General features: G+C 37.8%; 1 protein-coding gene across 4 annotated transcripts in view; it reads left to right on the forward strand.

The window, feature by feature from the left end:
• LOC117208319 (neuronal acetylcholine receptor subunit alpha-7) overlaps nt 1-23,913 on the forward strand; it is a 263,872-nt gene that overhangs the window by 52,367 nt on the left and 187,592 nt on the right. For all 4 annotated transcript variants that reach the window (XM_033449393.1, XM_033449391.1, XM_033449392.1 and 1 more), the window contains exon 3: nt 22,026-22,165. In XM_033449393.1, the coding sequence (XP_033305284.1) occupies nt 22,026-22,165 (140 nt within the window). The remainder of the gene's footprint in view (nt 1-22,025; nt 22,166-23,913) is intronic.

Raw genomic sequence — 23,913 nt, forward strand, 5'->3', positions numbered from 1 at the left:
TGATTCGTTAAATCAGTCACGGATAATGAACGCAACTGCCGCGGAAACAATGCATATGAAGCATAGTATACAACGCAAATCCTATCTCGTTCGCGCCATGAAAACTGTCGCTGAATCGAACGGTTCGTTTTATTTTGTGAGTATGCGTCGAGGTTGAAGATAGATTAACTTGATTTTCGTGTCCATATTGACAAAGGATAGATAGCAAAACATGACGGAAAATGCCATACCACCGGGATTCGAAAGTTATGAAATTTTTTGAAGACAACTACGCATGTGTAAAAGTTCGATTAGTGGAATAATTTTTTTTTAACAGCAAATGATATCTCGTTAACTTTGAAAAGGAATATTCATTTGGTTACAAAAATATAGTAAGACAATTCATAAAAATTGCATAGGTGTAACGTTATTTAAAAACGTACGTACAATAACAAATATATCGTTTTGTCGAGGTATAATAAATGCAAAGTAAATAAATAAGGAATAAATAAAAAGGAAAAGATCGAAAAAGTCGAAATCGATGAATCGACTGATATGTGTATAATAGCGATGGCTGTGTTTACCGAAATGCAGAAAACACGCGACAGGAACGTTGTGATTGGTCGCGTCGGTTATGTGAATTATGACAATCGATGCTGCTATAGAAGATTTGAAGATCGATCTTCGATAAGTTGTCGGCACCCGCACTGTATTCCACACACGTACAATACATAAGCATAAGTGGGAAGTACCTGGTCTAGTACGAAGCAAGTGACCCGAATGCCTGAAGCGGTATTTGATTGAACTGAATAATGTAGGGCGAAGGGCATCGATTCTCTCGGCTATAATCACCTTGAAATTCCGACGCGTTCATTTAGGGCAAGTACTATAATGAATTTTCGTCAACTCAAAGGATTCCTTCGAAAATGAGGGTCGTGGAACTTTGATTATTCGGAAGACACCGATGAAGTAGCCTGAATTATGGAAGACATTGTAACGTAATCTACTACTTTTACATGTGTAAGTACAAAATAAAGAAACGAGATATCTAGATATCTTTGAACCATTCTACAATTATAACATTCATCTCTGATATTACAACAGTGTTGGCTAAGTAAATTCAACTATCCTTTCGCTTGGGTAAATTATATATGTGTGTGTATTATTGCCAACTCTGTGTGTACATAATTCTAGACAATATTAAGTACACAATAGGTATATTTAACGAAGTTACTGACTATGCAATTGTTTCGTTCGCGTATATAGCATATTGTATTTAAGTATGTACGGTAGAGCTTCCCTTATCCGAACATCCATTATCCGGATACTTTAATATCCGAACGTTCTATTATCCGCATATAATATTTCCCAGTAACAGATGCCTTTATCCGTTTCAAATATGTACATATCTTATTAGTGTTCATGCACAATGTATTCTCTCTTTTATTTGGCCGACTGAATTTTGATTATAAGAATTTAGTGTGAAACTAATAGCGTTCTAACTGTCGAAACAAAATACGACATAATTAAAAAAGAAGCTCGAAAGTGTCGTAAATGCAAGAGGATTAGTAAAAATACATGGACCTGGAAAAGCCACGATCATGGACACGAAAAGCAAAAACATGATACTAAAAATTATCCAAAGTACCTAGATTCCTCGGATGCTGGCAACAGTGGATAAACCTTAAATATACCGATGAGATGGTTTCATTGCTACGAAGATGGTAATAATGATAATTTACATACAAATGGAAACAGCAAACGATATTAGTACTGGAGAGCTTTCTTCTCGTACCGAAGGCATTCATGGCATTCGAGAAAGGATATCAATGGCTCAAATTCCGAAACTTACTTAGGTTGAAAAAATTATGCGACATAGTAGTCAAAAACATATGGGATTCGTAAGTATTTAAAGAATCCGTCAATTAATCTTGATCTGTATTCGAAGAAATGAAATTTCATACGAGGAAAGTGATCATTCTTCTACTATCAAAGAATTCCATTATTAGAACAATTTCGTCTGCCTCTTAGCTCAGACAAGGGCGACTCCACTGTGTATCAAACCACTTGATTGTAGGTACTTGAGAACAATATTTCTGAGAGAAAAATTTCATACGAGGAAAGTGATTATTGTTCTACTATCCGAAAATTCCATTATTAGAACAATTTCGTCTGCCTCTTAGTTCAGACAAGGGCGACTCCACTGTGTATCAAACCACTTGATTGTAGGTACTTGAGAACAATAGTCGTTTCTATTCGATACTTTTGAATCATATACCTTGCATCGCTCGGAGAGTTCGTTCCGATTTTTAAGGAATTTGGTCGACATAAAAAAATCAGATTGAAAAGTTTCTCGCCGAAAAGCCTGAGATGTTGCGCAAGGATGGATGTTGTGTGTGAACGGTTGTATGTACATAATCTAATGAATGTATATCGAATAAAAATGTAAATCGGAACGATTCCGAGCGACCCGGTAAATTGGAACGTGAATTTCAAATAGATCTTTCACATCATATTCGTAACATTACAATGTGAACTATCCGTTTAGTTTTACATACTTTAAATCGACAATAATGCATTCCAAACATTTTGGCGATGAAATTTACGACTTTCATAAGTTACCACCATTTCAGATACAAGAAGCCACGTGTGAACAGATCGAGAAAACGTTTTACATAGATATATTCGAAAGATATTCGGGTTAATGGCAGAATTCATAATATAAGCGGCGAAATTCGCTTTCGAACTTCGATTTGAAGTTCCTCATGGAGGCACTTACTTCTGTCTGAGCTTTCGCGTGAATGCTTCGCATGCAAACGTGCTTCTCTCTCTTTCACGCGCATACACACACACACACACACATACACGCAAAATCTTATAAAAACCACTCATGCAGTAGGTAATGAACGAATTAATATTCAAAGCGTGGATATGAAATCACACGCTGTTACTTGACCCGTTTTCAAAGAAATTTTCTCCAGTAGATAATTCTTGTATTTCAAAGCCTTATTTTTATCGAATTATTTCCACGTACATTTATGTTTTGCACAAGCACGCGTTCTTTTCTATTTAAGACAGAATTTCGATAAAGTTTTGCTAATGTACAACCTTCAAAATTACATACAACATTTAGATTCATAAACATTTTGAGATTACAGGAACCCTATTACCACAAAGAATGTCTAATTTGAGAAGGCCTTTGTAATGATTCGTTACAGGATAAATCATTTCCCCTTAGACAAATTAATATCGATCGATAAACATTAGACCATTCTAAGAAAAGTTCCCAATCGAGCGCAGTAAATCAAATGGTAATAAAGAGCATTAGAGGAGTCAGAATGGTTGAACAGCAATTACCCGGACTTAGGATCCTCCACATAAAATAGAGCGAAAAATATCGATTTTCTATATTCTTTACCGTTCGCTTCAAAATGAACTACCATCTATCATTGTCCGTCCATTGTTATCCAATCTCTCCGCAAGCCATATAAAACACGAATTCATCGATTATCGTATACTTCGTTAATTCTCAATTTGTTCGTTTGTTCACATTCCATCGTCATCGCTTTCAATTACACCCTTCAACATAAAACTGAAACGAACAGAGGTAATGAAAATTTGTATAGCACCGATTATTTAGGAATCGTACTACGTTTCAAGTATCTTGTCCTGCACATTCGTAAAAGGTGCATCCTCTCGAAGAACATGGTCCTTGGAGCTTTTACGCAAATTTCGAGTGTGTCGCAACGAAACGTCGAGAGTAGGAGTATCGAGAGAACGCGATGTCGATCGCGGTGCATGCAAATCGGCTGCTACGGTAATCGTTCGAGCGGTAACGACAGAATTGATCTCCGAAACGTGGATATGGAATTGCTTGGTCGCAGACGTCGCAGCACATCGGAATACAAGGGTTTATGATCTTCGCGTGCTGGCACGTTGCCCGTAAATCGGTCTGACCTAGCCGCCAGGCTGTAGAGAGACTCGGCCGCGTTCCTGTCACGAATCCGAAGCTTTTCTACCATCCACACGTGCTTCCAGACACCTGTAATCTGACTCTCGAAAAGCGTGTGCACAACTCGTTGCGAAACTTTCTTCGAATCCCCCGACATTCTTTCCAACTGCGTTCCTGTAAAGTTTCCATGGTGAAAGATGCGCGTGTAAGTGTGGATGCAAGGTTTACGTAGGCAGAAGGATGCATGTATGTCGACAAATATATACACGGATTTGTTGGAGAGATGTCCGTTGGTTCTGTGGTCCTTTGATCAGGATGGACTTGTAAATTGATAGGTGAATCGCGTTGAACGAAGCACTCGAGGGAGTTTGTTACGTTTTCAGCGGTTCGAGATTTGTTGGGACATACTCAACAAGTAGGAAACTTGATCACATACACTGACCGACTTAAAATCGCTCGCTTTTAGTCAATTTTACAAATTATTATTATCATGCTAAGAATTTGCAAGATTTACGACCGTTCATTTTTTCATCGTATCGATCTTTGTATTACTGACATTGTATCGATTTGAAACCAAAGAATAAATTAAGTTGGGTCGAAAATGATCGGATGTATATCTGTAGGCAGAAACGTAAATATTCAACCTTCGTTGTACAAGCAAACTATGACGTAAGAATTCGACTGAAAGGATCGAAGGAAGAATTTCGTCGCAAAGATTCTCACGAAGCTCGAAGAAGAAAGAAACAAGTAGAAAAAACGACGACGTGGCGGGCGAATGATTTGTGCTCTATGACTGAGTCTTTATTCCCGCGAACGTATCATTTTTAACGGTGTACGTTGTTCGTCCACGCCTTGTCAGTGTTTCTTTAACGATTTCGTTCTAAGCGGAAGGCAAGATACGATGACGAAAGTTTTTGCATTTTGTCGCGACTCAAGAGAGGAAGGAACGTTAATCCACTTACACGGGGTCTACGTGTACCGCGGCTTCGTTAACATAAGGTCGGCTAATTAATTTTTTTTCTCCCGCGTCGTCCGTGTATCCACGAAGAAAAGTATGTCACGCGAAGTAATAAAAAGTTGTTGGGATACGTTCTGTCGCTGTGCGCGCGGCTTCGCTTCCGGTATCACGTTGTCGCTACAGAGAAAGGATTTTCATCGGTTCGTTGGAAATTTCCTCGGTGTAGAGAAGGGTCTTACATTTCCGGGAAAACGCTGTCACCCGGGAAACACGACGTTGTAAAAATTCTGCAAAATAGCCTGGGTTCAGGAACGCTGTATGAGCATGTATGTATCACGTGTGTCGTTACCGATGCTATCGATTCTTCTTTCCTGACAGCGTTGCCGCGACGAATTTCTACTCCGAAAGACAAGTTATTTGTTTTTTCCTGACGCTTGATGTGTATTGTCTGTGAGAAATATGCAAAATACTCCTTCGTTATCGCTGTTCTTAAATTATAGAGCTAATGACATTTTTTACACCTATCGAAATCAAATTTTGTTGACTATGATATCGTAGTATCGTGGACGAGGGGTCTCGAGGGGGGTATCATGCGAATTATAAACAAGCGGTCGTTCAATGAGGTTTATATTTTCAATTATGTGTACAAGTGTTGATTTAACAGGGTTTAACAATTTAACGTGATTATTAGACACTCTTAAAGTAAAGACGATGTTCTTAGGTTCAAACGAATCCACGGTCAACGGGATAACTCTTTGTACAAACTCAAAATGACGTTAGCTGTGACGCACGGTATCTTTCTGACTGACTGACCTGACGCTGTGAGTAAACCCTCCAAGGAGATCATAAGAATAAAAGACTGACACGATCACATTTCTCAATTGTGTATTGACCGGGGTTATCAACAAAATTCCAGGCGCCGTTACTAGGCAGACCTGCGTAGAGCCTGCTCCTGCCCCGGGGCTTGTTTGTTAATACAGCGTGTGTCCCTCGATATTGGTACTTCTACTGTTAAGTAAAAACGTTCATCCCGTGACCGTGGCTACGTTCGGTGACCAGTTGTGTCACCTCGACCCCAAGCCCACTGTCACAAACCTTGGGCAAACATAATCAGATCGTATCATAACAACTACTTCTAAGTTCTACCATTTAAGCGCAGCTATAATGAACAGTTTAGACCAAAGTATTGAGAATCTTCTCAAAATTCCAAAAGAAAGGCCCGTTGTCCCTACACCTCCGACAGATATAAGACAAAAGACAAAGGATTGCTAAGGGGCGTTGTCGAGATAGTGTTGTTAGCGTTGTTGAGAGAGAGTTGAATCTGTGTTGACGAGAGTAGTTAATTAATTATAATACGTTGTTACGATTAGTTCATGTTAAATAACCATTGTTTTCTGTTTAATCCATTTATTATTAATAAACTAATTATTATATTTACGATACTACAATATCGAATACATGGAGATGGCTTACAGAGAGATTGTTAACATTCGATTTGAGATATATTTGTAACCAACGTTACTTGTTACTCATCAGTGTTGCCTTTACAGTATTGTATTCGTGAAATATCGAACACTCTGTTTTAAATAAGAAGAAGAAACGTTCTGTGAAAAATATTCTATAAAACTTCCACAGGAGCTGCTAATAATTCAAGCTTAGCTTTAAAATTGATTAAAATACTTTGAAATTTTGAAGCTTCCTCAGCATTTCGAAGGAAAAACAAACGCGGAACTTAAAACACCTCTAGTCTAGTCACTGCTCGTTTCATAAGTTCATTAACGCGCAGAAGACTAATTAACTTTTTTATCTGGTTGCATAACTTATCCAGGGTTGTATAAAGGATTTAAAAGGAGATGACTAAAAATTCGCGGTACTATAATACCAAGGGTCGATGAAGTTAATTGGTAAAATTTAGGAATAAGGAAAGCATTGAATAAAATCGGAAAGAGAAAGGCATTTAATTCCACTAGCTTCGAGTATTTTTTTTTTTTTTATAGAGGAATATGTAAAAGCTTGGAGATAATAACGTATTTATGAGCTTCGTTACAAGATTTGTGGATGTGCCTCGCGAGAGGAATGCATTATGAAAGAACCAGTAGCTGGCGCAGGGATATCTTGAAAGTTGCTGAAGAAAGTTCCCAAAATTAATTTTATAACAGTGCTGCAACGAATTTGAAACTTTCTGTTCAAAGTAGTTCCGTTTTTTCAAACTTGGCAAAACGCGTTAAAAAATCTCGTTCGCTGCTCTGTTTTACGTGCAACTTTGGGCCTGGAGTTTAACGCACGACTGTGGATGTCCATGATCAACCGACGCAATGTTCCATGATTTTTACAGAGATCGGCGATTCACGTTTTCTCGCGAACTTACAGAATATTTCTCTGTAGACCACGCGGGAAATCTATGGTCCTCGGAGTAGCATTAATAAAATTCGAGGAATTAATTTGGATTTTAACGCATATTTGCACGGATGCTACTTCCGTAAAGTATCGCGTCGATATTTCTTCAATTTCTTAGAAAAGCAATTACATAGTCGAATAGTATTTCAATGCTTGCCGACTTATCACTGTCGTCTATGTTAATTGAAATCGGATTCAAGTTATTCATAGTGAAAGGGGCGAAACGCGATTGCTGCCAATACCGCTTTTCGGACCGCTTGTTACGCTTTAGATTTTCCACGAAATTGCATATCCAATCTCAATTTATTGCGTTGTATTGTACCCATGCTGTTTAAACGATATAAATTGCAGAAAGCCTTAACTGCGATATAGTGCTGTTAATATTTATGAAATGTTACGAGGCAGTAAGCTTAAAGTAGATGATACGAGTCGTTTATAATTCGTCCCTGATGTTGCCTTTAATCCTTTAAGACGCAACGAATTATTGGCATGCAGCGAAGAAATCCCGAAGTCGGCTTCGCTTCGTAATGAAAAACTCGAGTGTTTCCATAAGTTTCATTGCTTCGTTTGGACTTCTCACGAAATTAAGTGTATATAATGGTACGTTTTAGCAGGCGAGTTTTCTCCGTTTCAGTGCAATCGTCTTCTATACATAGAGGATATAAATAAAGTTTCCCCAAGAAACATAGTAAAAAAATTTATTACATCGAAGTCTTATATATCATTGCAGAGTTAATCAAATAACATCACATCGTTGTAGAAAAATTATATGTTTTGTATTGACCTCTTATTGAAACATTCAATGTGTATGGCTTACAATAAGATTCTAAGATAAGATAATATAATGTACAAGTTGAACTAAATCTTATTACCTTACAAAACATTACTAAATTAATCGTTATAGCGAGTTATGGCGAGTAAAGTGATACTGAACATTCATAATTTTACGTACGTAGATTTTTGTTGATTGTGTGATTTTAATGTTACTTCGTGGCCCAAAAAGAATATTTTAATGTACGATCGATACGAAAGAAAGGATTCTGTTAGGTCCAGTCTTTCATATTACGAACGAGCAATCCATAGTGCTTTTTAACTTTCGTAGAATTTTTCAAGAGTGTCATCAGCGTTTCAGAAATTTCGAAATAGCACGAAGTAGCTATTCAAATTAGACAAGAAAGGGACGCATAAATTGGAGAAAAAGTTTCGAGTACGCGGAAAGTCTGTTACGACCATCGCACGATTTAAAATGTGCGACGTGAACTGGGACAAAGAAAATGCCGAACAGTCCGACGTTCTTTCAAGCCTGCTTTGATTTCTTTTGAAACCGATGAATATTCAATTTCATTGCGATATTCGCGACAACTCTGTTCCTCCCGAGTTTTCCTCGCTCCTTTCCCTGGTCTCTCTCAGCTTCCGCGTAACACAATCTTGTCTTTTCGGTCTGCTAATGGGTGCCCACAAAGAAGATTTAATTTAAGTTTGCTCGCGCCACTTTCGATTTTCCGGTAGTCACAGAACTCGAATAATGCTATCGCGTCAATAATCCATTCAGGGTCAGTCAGACGAATTCCGTGGATGCTTAAACTTTTCTGGAGCACAACAAATTTTGTTCAATTCCTGCATGATTTTCTTTGTCTTAGATAATGTGTAGGTAGATAATATGTAAAAGTTAACTTTAGATTATTTTATTATACGGCGAAAAATGTAGATAGAATTGTGCGTAATGGAAAGTCTGTGCATTGGGAACAGGACTGATCAATAGAAAGCTTCTGCTTACGCCAGAAATCCAATTAAAGCTTTTGAATAGCGCGAGCCGAAACTTGAACTCGCGTTTGATGGTTCTCTTCCGGTTGTATGCAACGTTACATCGTGTTATGCCGTTAAGCATGACGTGCAGGTAGCAAATTATAATAACAATCGTGTAACAGAGTAGGCCGCATGTATATTGTATAGCTTTGCGAATCGCTGTAGAACTGATTTATTTGCATATCGAATGCGTATCAACGAATTGGGCATCCCAATAAATGCGCTGTAGAAATTGTAGTATGATCAGATTATTCGCGAAATCGTGAAAAAGATAAGCTAATGCTTTAGAAAATACTACGAGTATTATTACTAGTAAAATCCGTATGTTTCCAGAAATATTTAGTACATTTCTTTAATAACTCCAGATATTAGCAATTTATTTGGATAATTTAGACATTTTTTTTACATTACGCTGTACGATTATGCTGTTTGCATGATATTAAAAACATATTTATAGAACATGTAAGTCGTATCTAAACGTATATGTTTTGGTGTGGACGAGCTTCAAGTTTTTCATTTTTTCCCCTTCTCTTTAATGTGCCATCACGGTGTTGCAAATTTACAAGGCTAAAAGACATTTTGAATCAAATTTACACTTACAAAATATTTACGACATTTTTCTTCTGGCTTATGTTAAATTACGTTTTACTTACTAAAAGCTTCCAATGTAACGATAACTATTGGCGAGAAGAAACTAATTTCGATAAACAGCAAAAGGTTACAAGATTCAATTACACATTTATTCTACAATAGTCCAGGTAAATATACGGTAAGTAGAAGAGAAAAGATTCAAACGCAAACGCATGTCTCATTATCTCGCATGCATTTCCGAGTTAGGTGGAACGTTAATCGCGGAAATGAGTAAGCCGATGGCAAAAGGAATGAAAAGAGAGGAAAAGAATTTCACGATGAGGGTTCGATACGCCGCAGAAATAATAATCGCGCGGAACATCTATCGGATCGGAATAATCAAATTTCCGATGGAATCGCGGGGATTCCAGAGAAAATCCGCGCACAGACAAATGAAGGCAGTCGTGTTAGATCTCCACTGGTAGAAACCCAATTAAGGCTTTTGATTAATCCAAGCCAAAAGCCGAACTCTAGGTACTATACGTCGGACACCTTCCGGTGGCGTAGTTCCGTTCCGCGGCCGCACAACTACTGTACGCGGTCAGTAAGTACATGCCGCGTGCAGGAATACGCTTCGCCGCGTTAGTTTCGCCAAATTTCTCTACCGTCCCAAGTTTTGTCACTTGTGTCCGCTCTGCTGAGAAACGTCGCTTACGTGTTTACAATTCGGCGAAGTTGCCAGTCACGCGGATTTCTAGCTTGAATTTGTTCGTGACAAGGAGCCATATTTAATAAACTGATATTTCAATACGAATTATTTTCAATACGAATAGAAAAATACGTAATTATAAAATCATGATTATTATTAGTAAATTATTGTTACCGTCCTCGTGCTATTTTGTATGGAACTTAATTTATTTTGTTGTTAGCAATTGATATTAGAAAATTAATGAATTTCAAGGCTATAGAAAGTGAGAATTTTCACATAAAACAGTATTAAAAAAAATGCTAAATTATTAATTTCTTCGTTAAGACATGTTTAGAGAACCTGTCTATTAATTACAAGTAAATTATAAGTGCGGAAGATTTTGCTGAAAGAAATTTGCAAATATATTCGTAAACGAGAAATAAAATACGTTTACGCGATTGTTATTAATTATCAATCAAGATATTAGTTTTAACGAAACGAGTACGTCGTATCACATTGATGTATGAATACTGACATTGGCGATGCGTCGAAATTCAGAGAACCACGGCGCTCGTTATCGACGATGAACGCTATTCAATACATATTGGCAACGCCAATACATATTATGTTATTGCACGACCATATATATAATGGAATTGGTAATACCTTCGTATTATTGATTTACATGGTTACCATACAGTAATCTGGCAAAGGAAAATCAGTAAATCTATGAGTAATAAATGTAATACGAAACAATACATCGTTAAATTTCTTTCGGAAATAGATCATTTCGAAATAATTAATAATTTCGAATCAAATTTGTTAATTTAAAGTCATCGACAATTTTATTTTAATTGGATAAAAAATTAAATTACGTGATATTATTATTACTACATTTTAAGTATGTAAATAATTATAAAATTACGACAAAAAAAACATTTGTAGCAGTCCATAATACCGCTACCTGTAAAGTTGTAGATTTCTTCGCGTCTAAAGTACCCATACGACGAAACACTATCGTAAACACGCGTGAAAGCTGAATTAGCGGACAGTGTCGACCAGCACACACAAGAAATGCACTTATTGAATTCTCCAATATCATCAGTCAAAGTCTCTCTAACGCTATCTACTTAGTATTCATCACTCGCCATCACTTACACAAGATTTAGTCGGCGTGTGACATGCAACACGTTGAAACTTATACATCGCTTATCTCCATCCTCCTATCAACTTGCAACCTGCAAATAGATTTCTAAGAGAGTCAATATTTAGAAGGGGAGGAGGTGGACTGAACGTAAGCGAGAAATACTTGCACGCTCATGTACACGGTACATAATTATGGTTACGTGCTATGCAGCTGTAACTGTCAGCAATATAGGTAAAAGTTCGAAGGGACGAGAGAGGACAGTCAATCCTAGGGATGTTCTGTTTACAGCGCGATCAAAGTTACGATGTAGACGGCGTATATTCCTCCTGGATCAATGATGCTTCGAGTCTCCGCCGCTTTACCCTTGCGCTTCCTATTTTTGGCTTCGACACTCTTCACCCTTCTGCTTCCGCTTACCTTATCTTTGATCGTGTTACCTGTTCCTACGTACCAACAAATTGCATTCCTTCTCTGACGATGACGTGTTTTTCGTGTAACAACTTATACATGTCATTAACATCTCTCGTACGAACAAACGTAATATACAGATAGTATCGTGAGTTGAACGAGCCGCGCTCCACAACTTTTTAGTTCTAGGAGACTCGTTGCAAGCACGATCGTGTTGTTACTCGCGAACAGCGTCGACAATATGGAACACCAGAAATTTTACTCGAATTTAACGACGCTGGAATCGTTATTGGTTTGAATCGCCTACTCTCTCGATGTAATTTTGTTGACATTTTGCTTCGCGAACTTTCGAACAGTGGTTCCGTAATGTTTCGGGTGGAATTATAAGTACATTTAATTATGCAGCTCGGTAACAACGCTTGTAAGTCAAGTTACAGACTACACGGTCCAGCGAGTAGGGTGTAAACGAGATTTCTAATTTCGGCTAGTTCACTGCTCTAATCGATCGATTCTTTGAGACTATCGACCTTTTGTAATATTTAACGAGTCTATTATTTAATCGATTATATCGATCTCTATGTATGGAAATATATAGGTTTTGTTATAGAGAAGTCTAAAAGCCCAGAATTTCGTTTTAAGCGCAACGAGAACCAAAACGATTAGAAAATGTATAGGATCCATACTATGAACGACTAGTCAATATATTTAATTAATTTCTTCCTACTTTCACTTACGATTTTGTAATCTTTAAATCGCAAATGCTATCCTACCGTGTAGATCAGTTCCTTGTGCTTCGCTATCGCTTGAACTTCCAAAACTCGCAGAATTTAAGAGCACGTTAAGCATACGAGTAGCACGGACTTTGAAACGCGCACTTCGGAGAAATGCATAACTGAATGATAACATCGCGAAGCTACCGGAACAGCAAACAACATCAGATATACGCGATTCGCGTATAGTCTTACGTAAACAGAATCATACGAATGTATCAGTGTGTGCAAGTTTCGCGTATTTGCCGACTATAACGGTTTTGTGTTTGTTAGCAGACCCAGAGACTGCGCCTAATCCTTTAGGTGTCCCGATTGGCCTGGTCCATGTTCCCCGACAGGAGATCGCGTTCTGCACGTTGTTAAAGCCGCACAACGTTTCTGCAATAATAATTTTCAGCGATGCTTCGTGCCGCGAGCGAAATGTAAGCCACGCGACGGAGAGGTAGACTTGGCCGTTGGCAATTCATTGCCAATGAACAATAGCGGTATCTATTCTATGAATAGCTTAGTGCGATACAGGAGCTTTAGCAAATTATTGCCTGCTTTGTTTCTGGAGAAACGGGCAATGCGGTCAGATTGTTTTCAAGAACTATTAGGATGGTGCATATAATCGAATTTTCGCAATCCAGTCTCAGGTATATAAATTTGACGAACCAATACCGCTCGTAAAATTTTGCCTCGTTGTCGCTTCCTATGTAATAATAATTCGAGTAATAATACATATACGTATATATATACCGATGCAAATAATTTGTTATATGATTTAGTAAATTTCCTTGTTCTCTACGATCGTCAAATTATAAACTATAACAAATGTACAAGCATCTTTGAACAAAACTAAATTCCTTCGTAATAGATCGATAGAGTCTTTGGAAATTCTATAAGCCGCGAGAGGATAGTCCTGTGGAGAGTACTTTTGCTGCTTTCTGTAACGCTATCAATAGCGCATCTACATTGTAACGTAACTGATAATAGCATGCTACTAATACGAGTGCAAAACTTTAAACCAAATTTCGTGGCGAAGACAGTTTCATACTGAAACCCTGATGCGAACTTCTCTAGGATTCAGAATTAGGTCTCACTACAGTCAATTTACTGCAGTCTGTAGTTTATGCTGGCTATATTAGCTCGATAGACAAGATAACAGGAATAGTATATCCGAGTTAAGCTACTGAAACCGCATGACTCGTGGATCATCAGCTTATGAATGCAATTTCATCAAGCACAGGTGTCAACCTGCACGTGTCTGCGTTGATGCAACCCGATGGACCAATTAGCGTTTCTATTTACCAAGATCGTCATTCATAATGAAGATCTTCCGTCCCAATCACGCGTATTAATGGCGTTCCTCATTGGCGTCGAAGGCGAATTAATCGAGACACGTACCTAATACTTGCGGTAAAATCTAATATTTTCTATTATTGTATCGTACAGCAGTAGTAGGTTCTTCCGTAAATAATGAAGTTTCTCTGAGAGTTGAATTTAGAAATGGTGAAAATGTCCAAACGACTAGAACTCTGCCCTTGATGATTATTCTTGTTTTATTTATCCATAATTTTCGTAAGAAGATTAAAAGCGCATTCATTATAGACTATACACACGCTTTACGAACGTACCACGTGCATTATAAAAAAATAAGCAATATATGCAATAATAATTCCTTCGTATAGTTGTAAAGTCTTTTTTTGCACCTTTTGCATGTACGGTATAGAAAGATTAGTCTCTTTATTTTAATTTATTATTATACAAAGTTGCTTTTATTAGGGACGGAATTTATGACACTACTATAATAATTAAACGAGGAACGGATAACGCGATGCTTTATCATATTTTTTAAAGTATCGTTTATTATTAGTCCTCGTACATAAACGATAGAATACAGGAACTGGTAAGTTTACGAAGCGTTCGTCCACGATAAGCAGGTGTTCGTGATCCGTTACATTGTACGCTCGCTCGAGCACGTATATGCGTGCAGGCGCGTATGTAATGCCCACGCGTGAAAATTACGTGGGCGATCTGACGTTCTCACGCTCACAGAAACAGACGACGTAAGTACGTGTCGTTGCTTTCCTCTCTTGCACCAGGATCCTTTGACGACAACATCGTTGTCAGCTTTACACAATCTTAACAATTGCTTTTTCATTTGAGAGGAAATATTTTTGGCAGTTTCTTTGCCTTTCAGTTTATCGCCTTTCCTTACATGGTCTTTCCTAAAATCTTCCCTCTCTTCAAACATGATCTTACAAATGGCATTAAGAGATTCCTCTAATGACAATAACGATATTTATGTGAATAACGTAAATTCTTTACATATATCTATTCGCATTATACTGTTCGAACTATTTAGCATATCAAGGAGTGATGGTTCACGTTGTTTATCAAGAGATATCTTTGAAAGATCCCATGACTTCTTGCGTTACGTTTCTTTGTACCGTAATATTTTTGTCATAAGAATGTTTCTATCGAATTTGGTGAGAATGCTAGGAAAAATCGTCGGTATTATTTATAAAAAATATTTATTTATCGTGTAGGTCTTGAAATAACTTTCGCTATCATTTACAAAGCACGGAATAGTACGATCTTCCAAAAATTGTAAGCCATATTATACACGTAGATTTCCCAGAACAATTTCGTTTCGCGAGCGATCCATAAATTCCAACACCGTCTGCCATTGTTCCCAGGCTGGTCTCGGTTTTGGTTTACTTTCACGAAGAACTATCAGCCTTTCAGTCAGGCCTCAGACCACGATTTACGGTCCGCTCTGTAGATAAACGTCGCGCGTGCGAATATTCGGAAGGGTGCGATTGTGCTTTTATACGGAGAGCGCCATTCACGCTGGTGGTTCCCGCAGGCTCCGCCAACGAAGAACGTTGACGTCGAAGGTGCGAAAAAGAGACCAACCAGCCATTCACTCTGACACCCGTTAACACACATATTTCGTCAAAGGGTAGCGTCTCGTAATCAGTCTCTAAGCGACATTCCTGCCTCTTTTCTATTTATCTTTTCTCTCCTTCTCCCTCTATGTACCACGCTTTCTTTCTCCCTTACGCTCGTTCGTTCCTTCTCTCTCCGTCTGGGTTCTTTGTTCCCTCGATGTACCCTTCCAGCGACTTTTTCAACCCCTCGCAAAGTCATTTTCATTAATCTAAATCGACATTGATAATGTTCGTCTGAATGAAGCTATCGCGATCCCTTTTCAGTCGGCCTTTGTGGCTAACTATTAAAAGGCTCATCTACCGTCTGGTTAACAGTGACGGGTATTTGCGGATCTGGTCGCGGACAGAATTGTCACGAACGATTATTTGTGTTTCGTGGCATCGAGTTTTTAGGACTGGTGCGACGATGAATATCTTTAGATCGAAAGTTTTTTATTTAGTACGCGATTGTCGTTTCACATTACTTCTGCGGTATTAGTGACTGAACAAGAAAAGTCGAACTACTGGAGTGTTAAAATTATTTGATTTATTATTGAAATTTGTGGAATGTTATTGTTTCATTTGTCGACTCGAAGAGTACCTCTAATAATAAGTATGCTGATTATACGTTGGTCAGAATGTTTGAAAAACTTTATGTTCAAGGATTTGGAGGTTTATTATTTCGTTACTAGCGTAAACATCGCAACGTTTGGAACGTCGCGTCGCGTCTGTTGAAAATAGCGAACGTTAATTCGCTCGAGATTCGTCTTGGGTACTGAAATAAAATTTTTAAAACAGTAAAGCAATTCAATTACTTCCATTTGCGGAAGATTGAGAGACTTTCAATAGAAAGAAGCCAGCTTTCCGGCAAACTCAGCCATTTCGTTTAAGATTCTCGCTGATTGGAACAGGTAAAATTCCATCTGACATCTGAAATATGAGAACTACACCGATCGATAGTTTCTCCGAGTCTAGATCTTTCTTTTTAATCGACATTAGTCAAACATCCTCTGAATTCCGAAGAGTCAGAAATACATATGTCGTTCTATACTTTTTCGCAATTACTAACTTTCTCCATATTTGCGCAGTATAAAAATGAAAAAGAAGATTTGACCGCTGCTTTCAAACTTACCTTTTTCAGATCACTATCGAATATACAGGGTGGTTGGTAACTGTTGGTACACGCGGAAAGGGAGTGATTCTACGCTGAAAAAGAAGTCGAAAATACAGAATAAAATTTTTTTTTTTTAATTTTTCCATCGAGACAACGATCTACAGTGAGATCCGTTAGAACGTACCGGACGCGTACCGAGCGAAAAGTCAAAGTCGATTTTCTCGAAAACAAAGCCTCAAACGAAAAATTTTTATTCTATATTTTCGACTTCTTTTTTCGCGTAGAATCACCCCCTTTATGCTTGTACCACCAATTACCAACCCTGTATAACAATTTTCGATCTTTTATACATATAGAGGAACTCCGTTCCACTCGTCGATAATAGAACAACCGGCGGCGTCTACTGCATCGGTCTTTAATTCGCGTATTATTTGTTATCGTTCGGTCTGACAACGCACGTAAATCAAGATGCTTCTGGAAAAGCAGCCTGTTCTACTTTCATGTTATTCGCAGCTCATCAATTATAGCTACATATCGTCTTTCGGCTGAAATATGGTTATTGCGCAAGTTCCTGCTTCTGGTCGGCCCGTCTAGGGTTTAGGGCGTGCTTTGAATCGAACTAATCTCGAGAGAAGGATCGTTTAGAGAGAGAGTGACCTAGAATCAATCGATCGTATCACCTTTATTTATAGCTACACTTTTACCTTGACGGAAAATAAGACTAGCCTGGTATCGTGTGCATATACAGAATGCATGGATCTTGCAAAGCACGAGCATGGTTACTAATTTAGTTGGGCTTTTCAAAAATGATCGATCGATTTCCAAGGTTTCGGTAGTTTCGGATCGATACAGCTAGAAAATAACAAGATTTATGTATATTCGACTAGTTCTTGATGTTTACCAGCGACAGGTATCGAATTCGTAGCACGTGTTTCTCTCGTTGTATTACAAAGGTGATTAATCAGTGCAATGCAATATGTCGCTACTATATAAACTTCAGTTCAACACTGGATCAATAGCACATAATACATTTGCCTAATCTGATTAACGATGACATTGATTTCGTTCGAACGATGAAATTTCACTTCAACGTGCCCGCATTGGCCTAATTAATTCCGACAAGAGGAATGTAACGGAATAGGGTACGTTGTTTCTTTTGCTTCTAGTTCGCGGCGTGCAACCGTTTGACCAATACATGGTAGACCGTGAATTTCCTTTATGCTTAAGAAACGTTAATCGAGTTCGTAAATTTGCTCTCTAAAATATGTATCGACGATAAAATGAAATAAAGTATAGCGTACGTTTGAATGCATTAAACAATCGAAAATAGAGGAAGTTTATAGCGTGACAAAGTATACAGATCTTTTTAGGACTACAAGTTTAATGGAGCGTAGGTATGTCGTTTCGCAATGAAGCAAAATGACTGAAAGATCATGGTAGAAACTTTGTGTTGTAATTTTGTAAATTCGGCTCACCGGTGCTAAATCTTGAAATCAACATTTCTCTTTATAATTCATCATGTCTTTTTACCACAATTTGTTATCGACGGTTTATGAAATTTATTAAAATTGCTGAATTTTCTATTATACAATTTAGGAATTATTTCATGCGTTTGGACAGATTGAAGTATATAAGCCATAACTTGTGACTGTATGCCACAATTGAATAAAGAAAGAAGGCATATAACGTCAGTTATAAAATATAAGGTCTCTCATTCACGAAGTACCGAGTTACCGAAAAAGAATAGCATTTTCCTGTTCAATGAATTCTTTCACACATAACGCGTTCCATTTAAAGCATTCGTTTCCACAAAATGAACGAATAAGTTATTGTAAGCGACACTTGCGTATTTTTCATAATACATTTTTCGTATTCGAAATACTTTCTTGAAAATATCGTGGAATTAAATTTACTTTATAAAGGCAAAAAAAGATAACTGCTGTATTCTGAATAATAATAAACTTTGACATAAAATATTTTTATTCTGTATTGTATTATACTTTTATCGATTATATTTAAAAGTTAAAAGTACAATGCTGATATATATATATAAATGTACTATGATGGTAGAATCTTTGATTTATTATAATAATTATTATTAGGATAAGTACGATTCAATAAATCGTATAATTGTGACGAATTATTCTATTTCACGCGAAAATAATAGCCTTTCTTCGTTCTTCTTTGAATATATCCCAATTACGTCTTTCAAGTACGTTACGGAAAAAATTTCATTGAACATTATCGAATAGTTTACAGTGTAAACATATACATATATGTAAACTTTACACAATCGTTCTACGCACTATGAAGTGCTCTTAGTACGGAAAGTTGTTATTTCACAGGTATTTTATAGTATTGGATAGTTTTTATTGGATTTTTGCATGCGAAAAACATTGGAAATTCACGTTCTGCGAAAGAATCAACGAAGCGATGGTCACTGTACAAGTACATCATAATGAAAAAAAATTGTAGCATGATTGATAAAATGGAAGTTGGAACAGTTGAATCCTACACGAAAGTTCGAAAACTCGACAACAACGAGAATACCAGAATGCCAATGTGGTTGTGGAAGCGAATCGAGAGAAATCGATATATCGGTGCGAAAGTTAGATGGGGCGAAATAAAATTAAGATAGATGTGTCTGAAAGAAAAAGTAAAACGCGGTAGGAAATTAAATTTGTGTGGATATAATGGTTTCTTCGAAATTATTTTCCTTACTTCTTATGAAATACAGTAGTTTCGACTCTCTGTGTCCAGTGAAGAGATGAAATACATCGCATAAATAAGGGAGAGAGAGAGGAAGAGAGTCTTAATTTCGATGAAACATCTCAAGTACCTACGAAAATTGATAGGAAACTTTTTCTATAACTTGTTGCTGCTTAATGAAAGTATCCTTGATTCTTCTACAAATTTATAATATCCATATATATTTGGTACAGTTCTGGTAGCGTTGAGTTCTCGCACACGAACTGCCAACCTTGGAACCGGGCTCGGTACCGCGGCCGAATGCGAAATGCAACAGGATTGTGTCTAGAGGGAGAATAATGGTTGTAGTCGGAGCCGAATTCGACGCACGTGCACCCATTAAAGACAGACCAAAATATTGCGGGGTTACGACAGATGCACTTGCTCGTGAACTACCCCCTGCTACGTCCGACAACACCGAGAATTCAATACTCCTCTCGCTTTTTGTTCCTTTTACCTTCCTTTCTTTCTCCACCTCCATCGCCATTTCCTCCTCCCTGTTCTTTGTCCGGCGTCTTCTTTTTGTCTTCTCCGGCATATTCAGAGCCCCTCTGTTGTGCCTCGATGTGCTCGCTTGATCGTAACCATTGACGTTAGCGTTTTGTGTGAGAATTACTCGCCTTTCGTTTTCTTCTTCTTCTAGCCAGGATACATGTTGCGGTATTTCGCTTGTGGGCAACTTTGTTAAAGATATTTACATATTTAGCAGTTTATACGAAATCAATCGAACAGGATTATAATTTATTTCATAATTGTCTGTTTCATAATTTAGTGAATCTCTATAAATTCATCTTCCGCAAAATTGTTTATTTCAATTAGTCATCATCAATTCTTATCAATTAGAATTATAAGTAATGGAATTAACGTGCAACAATATCGTAGAGAATAATTTCAGTTGCTTTCAATTTGTACGATAGAATCTGTTATGTGATTGGAATGGTCAGTGTTAGGCTGATTAGTTTCTCGATATTTCAATCCAAATACCCGCGTCGAAATATTTCTGTTTATATTCGACGAGTCAATAGCGTGATGACAACACGTTTGCACCAATCATCATTAAGAGCAACACGAAAGAGTTGTGTCTCGAGCATTCTCGTACCTTCTCGACATCGACTAACGCGTCTCTTTCTTGTTCCGAGATCACTGCTTCCTGTTTTTCTGTCGCGTGATTTTCCACTTGCAGGTAAGTATTTAGCCATTTGTAGCTGACTCTCTGTTAACAACTAGTGTGTTTTTAATCTGCGGATATTATTCGTACTACCAGTGCATGATATTGATCGAATTGCCACAGTGCAATGAAACGTTGATTATAACGAAACCAGTGGCTTTACAATTAGAGCACTCACAGATCACAATTTATTTTTCCTTTCGTTTTTAGCGATGCATATAGCGTTCTCTGGGTTCAGATGGATAACCTGAACGTGAGATATACGACTTTCCCTATAACTGTGAACTATTTCATTGATAGCATGTTATGGACACATTAAAAAACATTAAAATATGAGGCAAAGGTATTTCCATATATTTTCAATGTTAATGGTAATAATTAAATTTTGCTTTTTTTAACGGCGATAACTTCATTCATGATACTATATAAATGATAGACTAACGTGTAATCTATGGTAAATTCTAACATTTTATGAGTCTAGTTTAAATAGTAGGTGGATAAAGAAAAGGGCTACAGGGGCCGTAATTATGAACATGAATTCTAAACACAGACTCGAGTGATTAAAAATTCGCGTAGTTTCAATTCGTTGCGAACAGAATGTGTACTAAGCTTAGCAGGTTTGCCAAGGGATTATAGTGGCTTACTCGCAATCGTTGCTGTGTAATATATCGAATCCGTACTCGCAACACGATCCACGATGCTCGCCGGGTTGAAACGAATTTTCGAGCAAACTATCGCTGAAAACGGAATTTTATGCAGCAACAGAAGTTAATAACGAACTCGCGTATGATTAATTTAAAAAAAGCGGTGTATGTCCAAGAAATATATCTACGTATTTATGTATGTAGTCCCGAGATGTTCCCGTTTAAGATTTTAATGGATGTACGGATTTAATATACCCGATAATAGGAGAGTACGAATATCATGCTACATGTCACAATTATGCTCTATGGCATGAAACTCCTCATTGATGATTTGGGGAATTTAAAATGCAATAATTTTTAAATGGTCCGCGGAACTTTAATATTTCCCTCCTCATTTAGTAAATTGCATTTAATTCTTTTAATTAGAAAAAATATAGCTTGCAAACTAGGCATCGTCGTTAATTATTTTGTTTTTAATTAATTCACCGAGAATTTTCTCAAAAAATTGTAATGGAAAATGCAGAGAAATCTGATAAAAATGAGAAGCTTTTTCGCTCGCGTCGACTGTCCCGCGAATATCTTGTCTCGAGTCGCGTGTTCGGCATAGCAAAAATGTTTAAGATCATCATTTTCACTTCCTATGGAAACTACAACTCTCGCGATGAGCCGCGACAATATTCAAATTTATGGCAGCTACTGGCGAGTTGTATTAGCACTGTGGAATGTTTCACTTGGATTCAGACAAGTTGTTTTTGTTGCAGAGAGCCTGTGCGGACGTCACGAGAAACGTCTGTTGAACGAGCTGCTGTCATCATACAACACACTGGAGCGGCCCGTTGCCAATGAGAGCGAGCCTCTCGAAGTGAGATTTGGCATCACGCTGCAGCAGATCATAGACGTGGTAAGTTATTCCCCTGACGCGACGGCTCCAACGTCGTTAATCATTCGCTGTAGCACGTCAACGATTTATAAAGAACTAAACTGCCGAAGTTCTTTCGAACGAACTACGAGCTTTCTAATTTTTAAATCGGAAGATATCGCAAAATGTTTGCTACTAAATCTCCAAAATCAAAACTAATAAAGTCTGTAAAAAGAAGAAAAAAGTAAAAAAAGAAAAAGGCGAATAGATCGACAACTCTTCCTTGTCGTCAGACTTAACTGCATTAAGCGCTATCGACCATGTTACTTTTCGTTCAAGTACTTCCTTTAACAATTGAACCGGTTAAAAGCCATCATAGCCAGAACGATTTGATATTCTGCTTTCTAATTTGATCCGCGTGTAATCGCATTTATATTAAGGGAATTACCAGTCGAGCACATTTCGCTAGGTTTTCTTCCTTTCTTAAGGAAATCGCATTAGAGAGGATTTACGACGGGAGCATTTTCGCTTCCATTGGCGGCAAACTGCACAATGGCTAGTAGTTCGCATATGCGCGCATGCTATACGTTTACGTATATACCGTTCCATCGATGGAACTTCCTTACGAAAGATTTCCATTATAACCCGCTGCTTTCTTTCGCTATATATGAGAAGTTACCTGAATCCTATACGAATACCATCTGTTACCGTTCGATCCGATTTCTTTCTTCGCGCATTCATTGCTCGCTTATCCCTTTTCCTCCGCGCATTTGTCCCACGTGAAAGGAAATATCAGTAACGCGAAGAAGTGGCCACGATGAAGTAACATCGACATTCCAAAAAATAATGGCACAAAAGTGTGACCAAAGTTTCTTCTCCGTCCTCCTTTATTCATCGTTACAATCACACCTTTTAAGAGATTAACAAGCCTTTAAGTTGTTAAAGTTAAGATGGCAACCCTTTAAGACTATCAAAATCTGTAAAATCTTTCCATAAAAGTTGCACAAGTTTCTCAATCACCAGCCTCTGCTTTTATTTACAAAAAATATATCAAATCATCGTATTCGTTGACTCATTCCCCCGATCGAATACAGTTTCATCACATTACGTGGACAAACAACTAGCAAAAGGAGGAAAAGGCTCGATAATGACGCATCAAATATTCAGTGTCAATGACCACGTAATACTTCCGGGTATTACGTCGACGGAATATTACGAAAGTTACGGTGGCACGGGGTAATTTCCGTGGCTGATGCAGTCTACAGGGCGGCTAGCAATCTTTGCGTGAATTGCAAAGATAAGGAGGCCGAAGATTAGCTGCGCAAGTTTTTGCACGTCAAAATATCGGTCTTATCTAAACGAGACCATGGCTAACAGTCGAGGGTTGGATAGTGTAGCGGTATAGGGGCGGAATGAACGGAGGAAGAGGCAGTGAACGAAGCAGATCGCATTATGTGCTCCATCTTGCCTCGACTGGCCTTGCCTCGGTCATTTACTTACTTTATGCAGCTTTCCTTTCGGCTGCCATCGCACGAAGCATCGCACCGTACCGTTACACGAATATCTTCAACGTTGATAATCGGAAACGTTAGTACAAACTAGGGAAAATTTTCCTATGTAAAAGCGTAATTGACAGCAATCGTCGCACATTTCCATCGCTTTGAAAGCATTCTCATTGTAATATCTGTTTATACCTGACTGTTTTATTATTCTACGTATCAGATGTTCGAAATAGTTACAGGATATTTGAAGTTCTAACACATTCGCTAGGAACAATTCGTTTGCGGTTT

Source organism: Bombus bifarius, unplaced genomic scaffold, assembly GCF_011952205.1.
Source record: "Bombus bifarius isolate JDL3187 unplaced genomic scaffold, Bbif_JDL3187 scf7180000008062, whole genome shotgun sequence".
In the NCBI taxonomy this organism is placed as follows: Eukaryota; Metazoa; Arthropoda; class Insecta; order Hymenoptera; family Apidae; genus Bombus; species Bombus bifarius.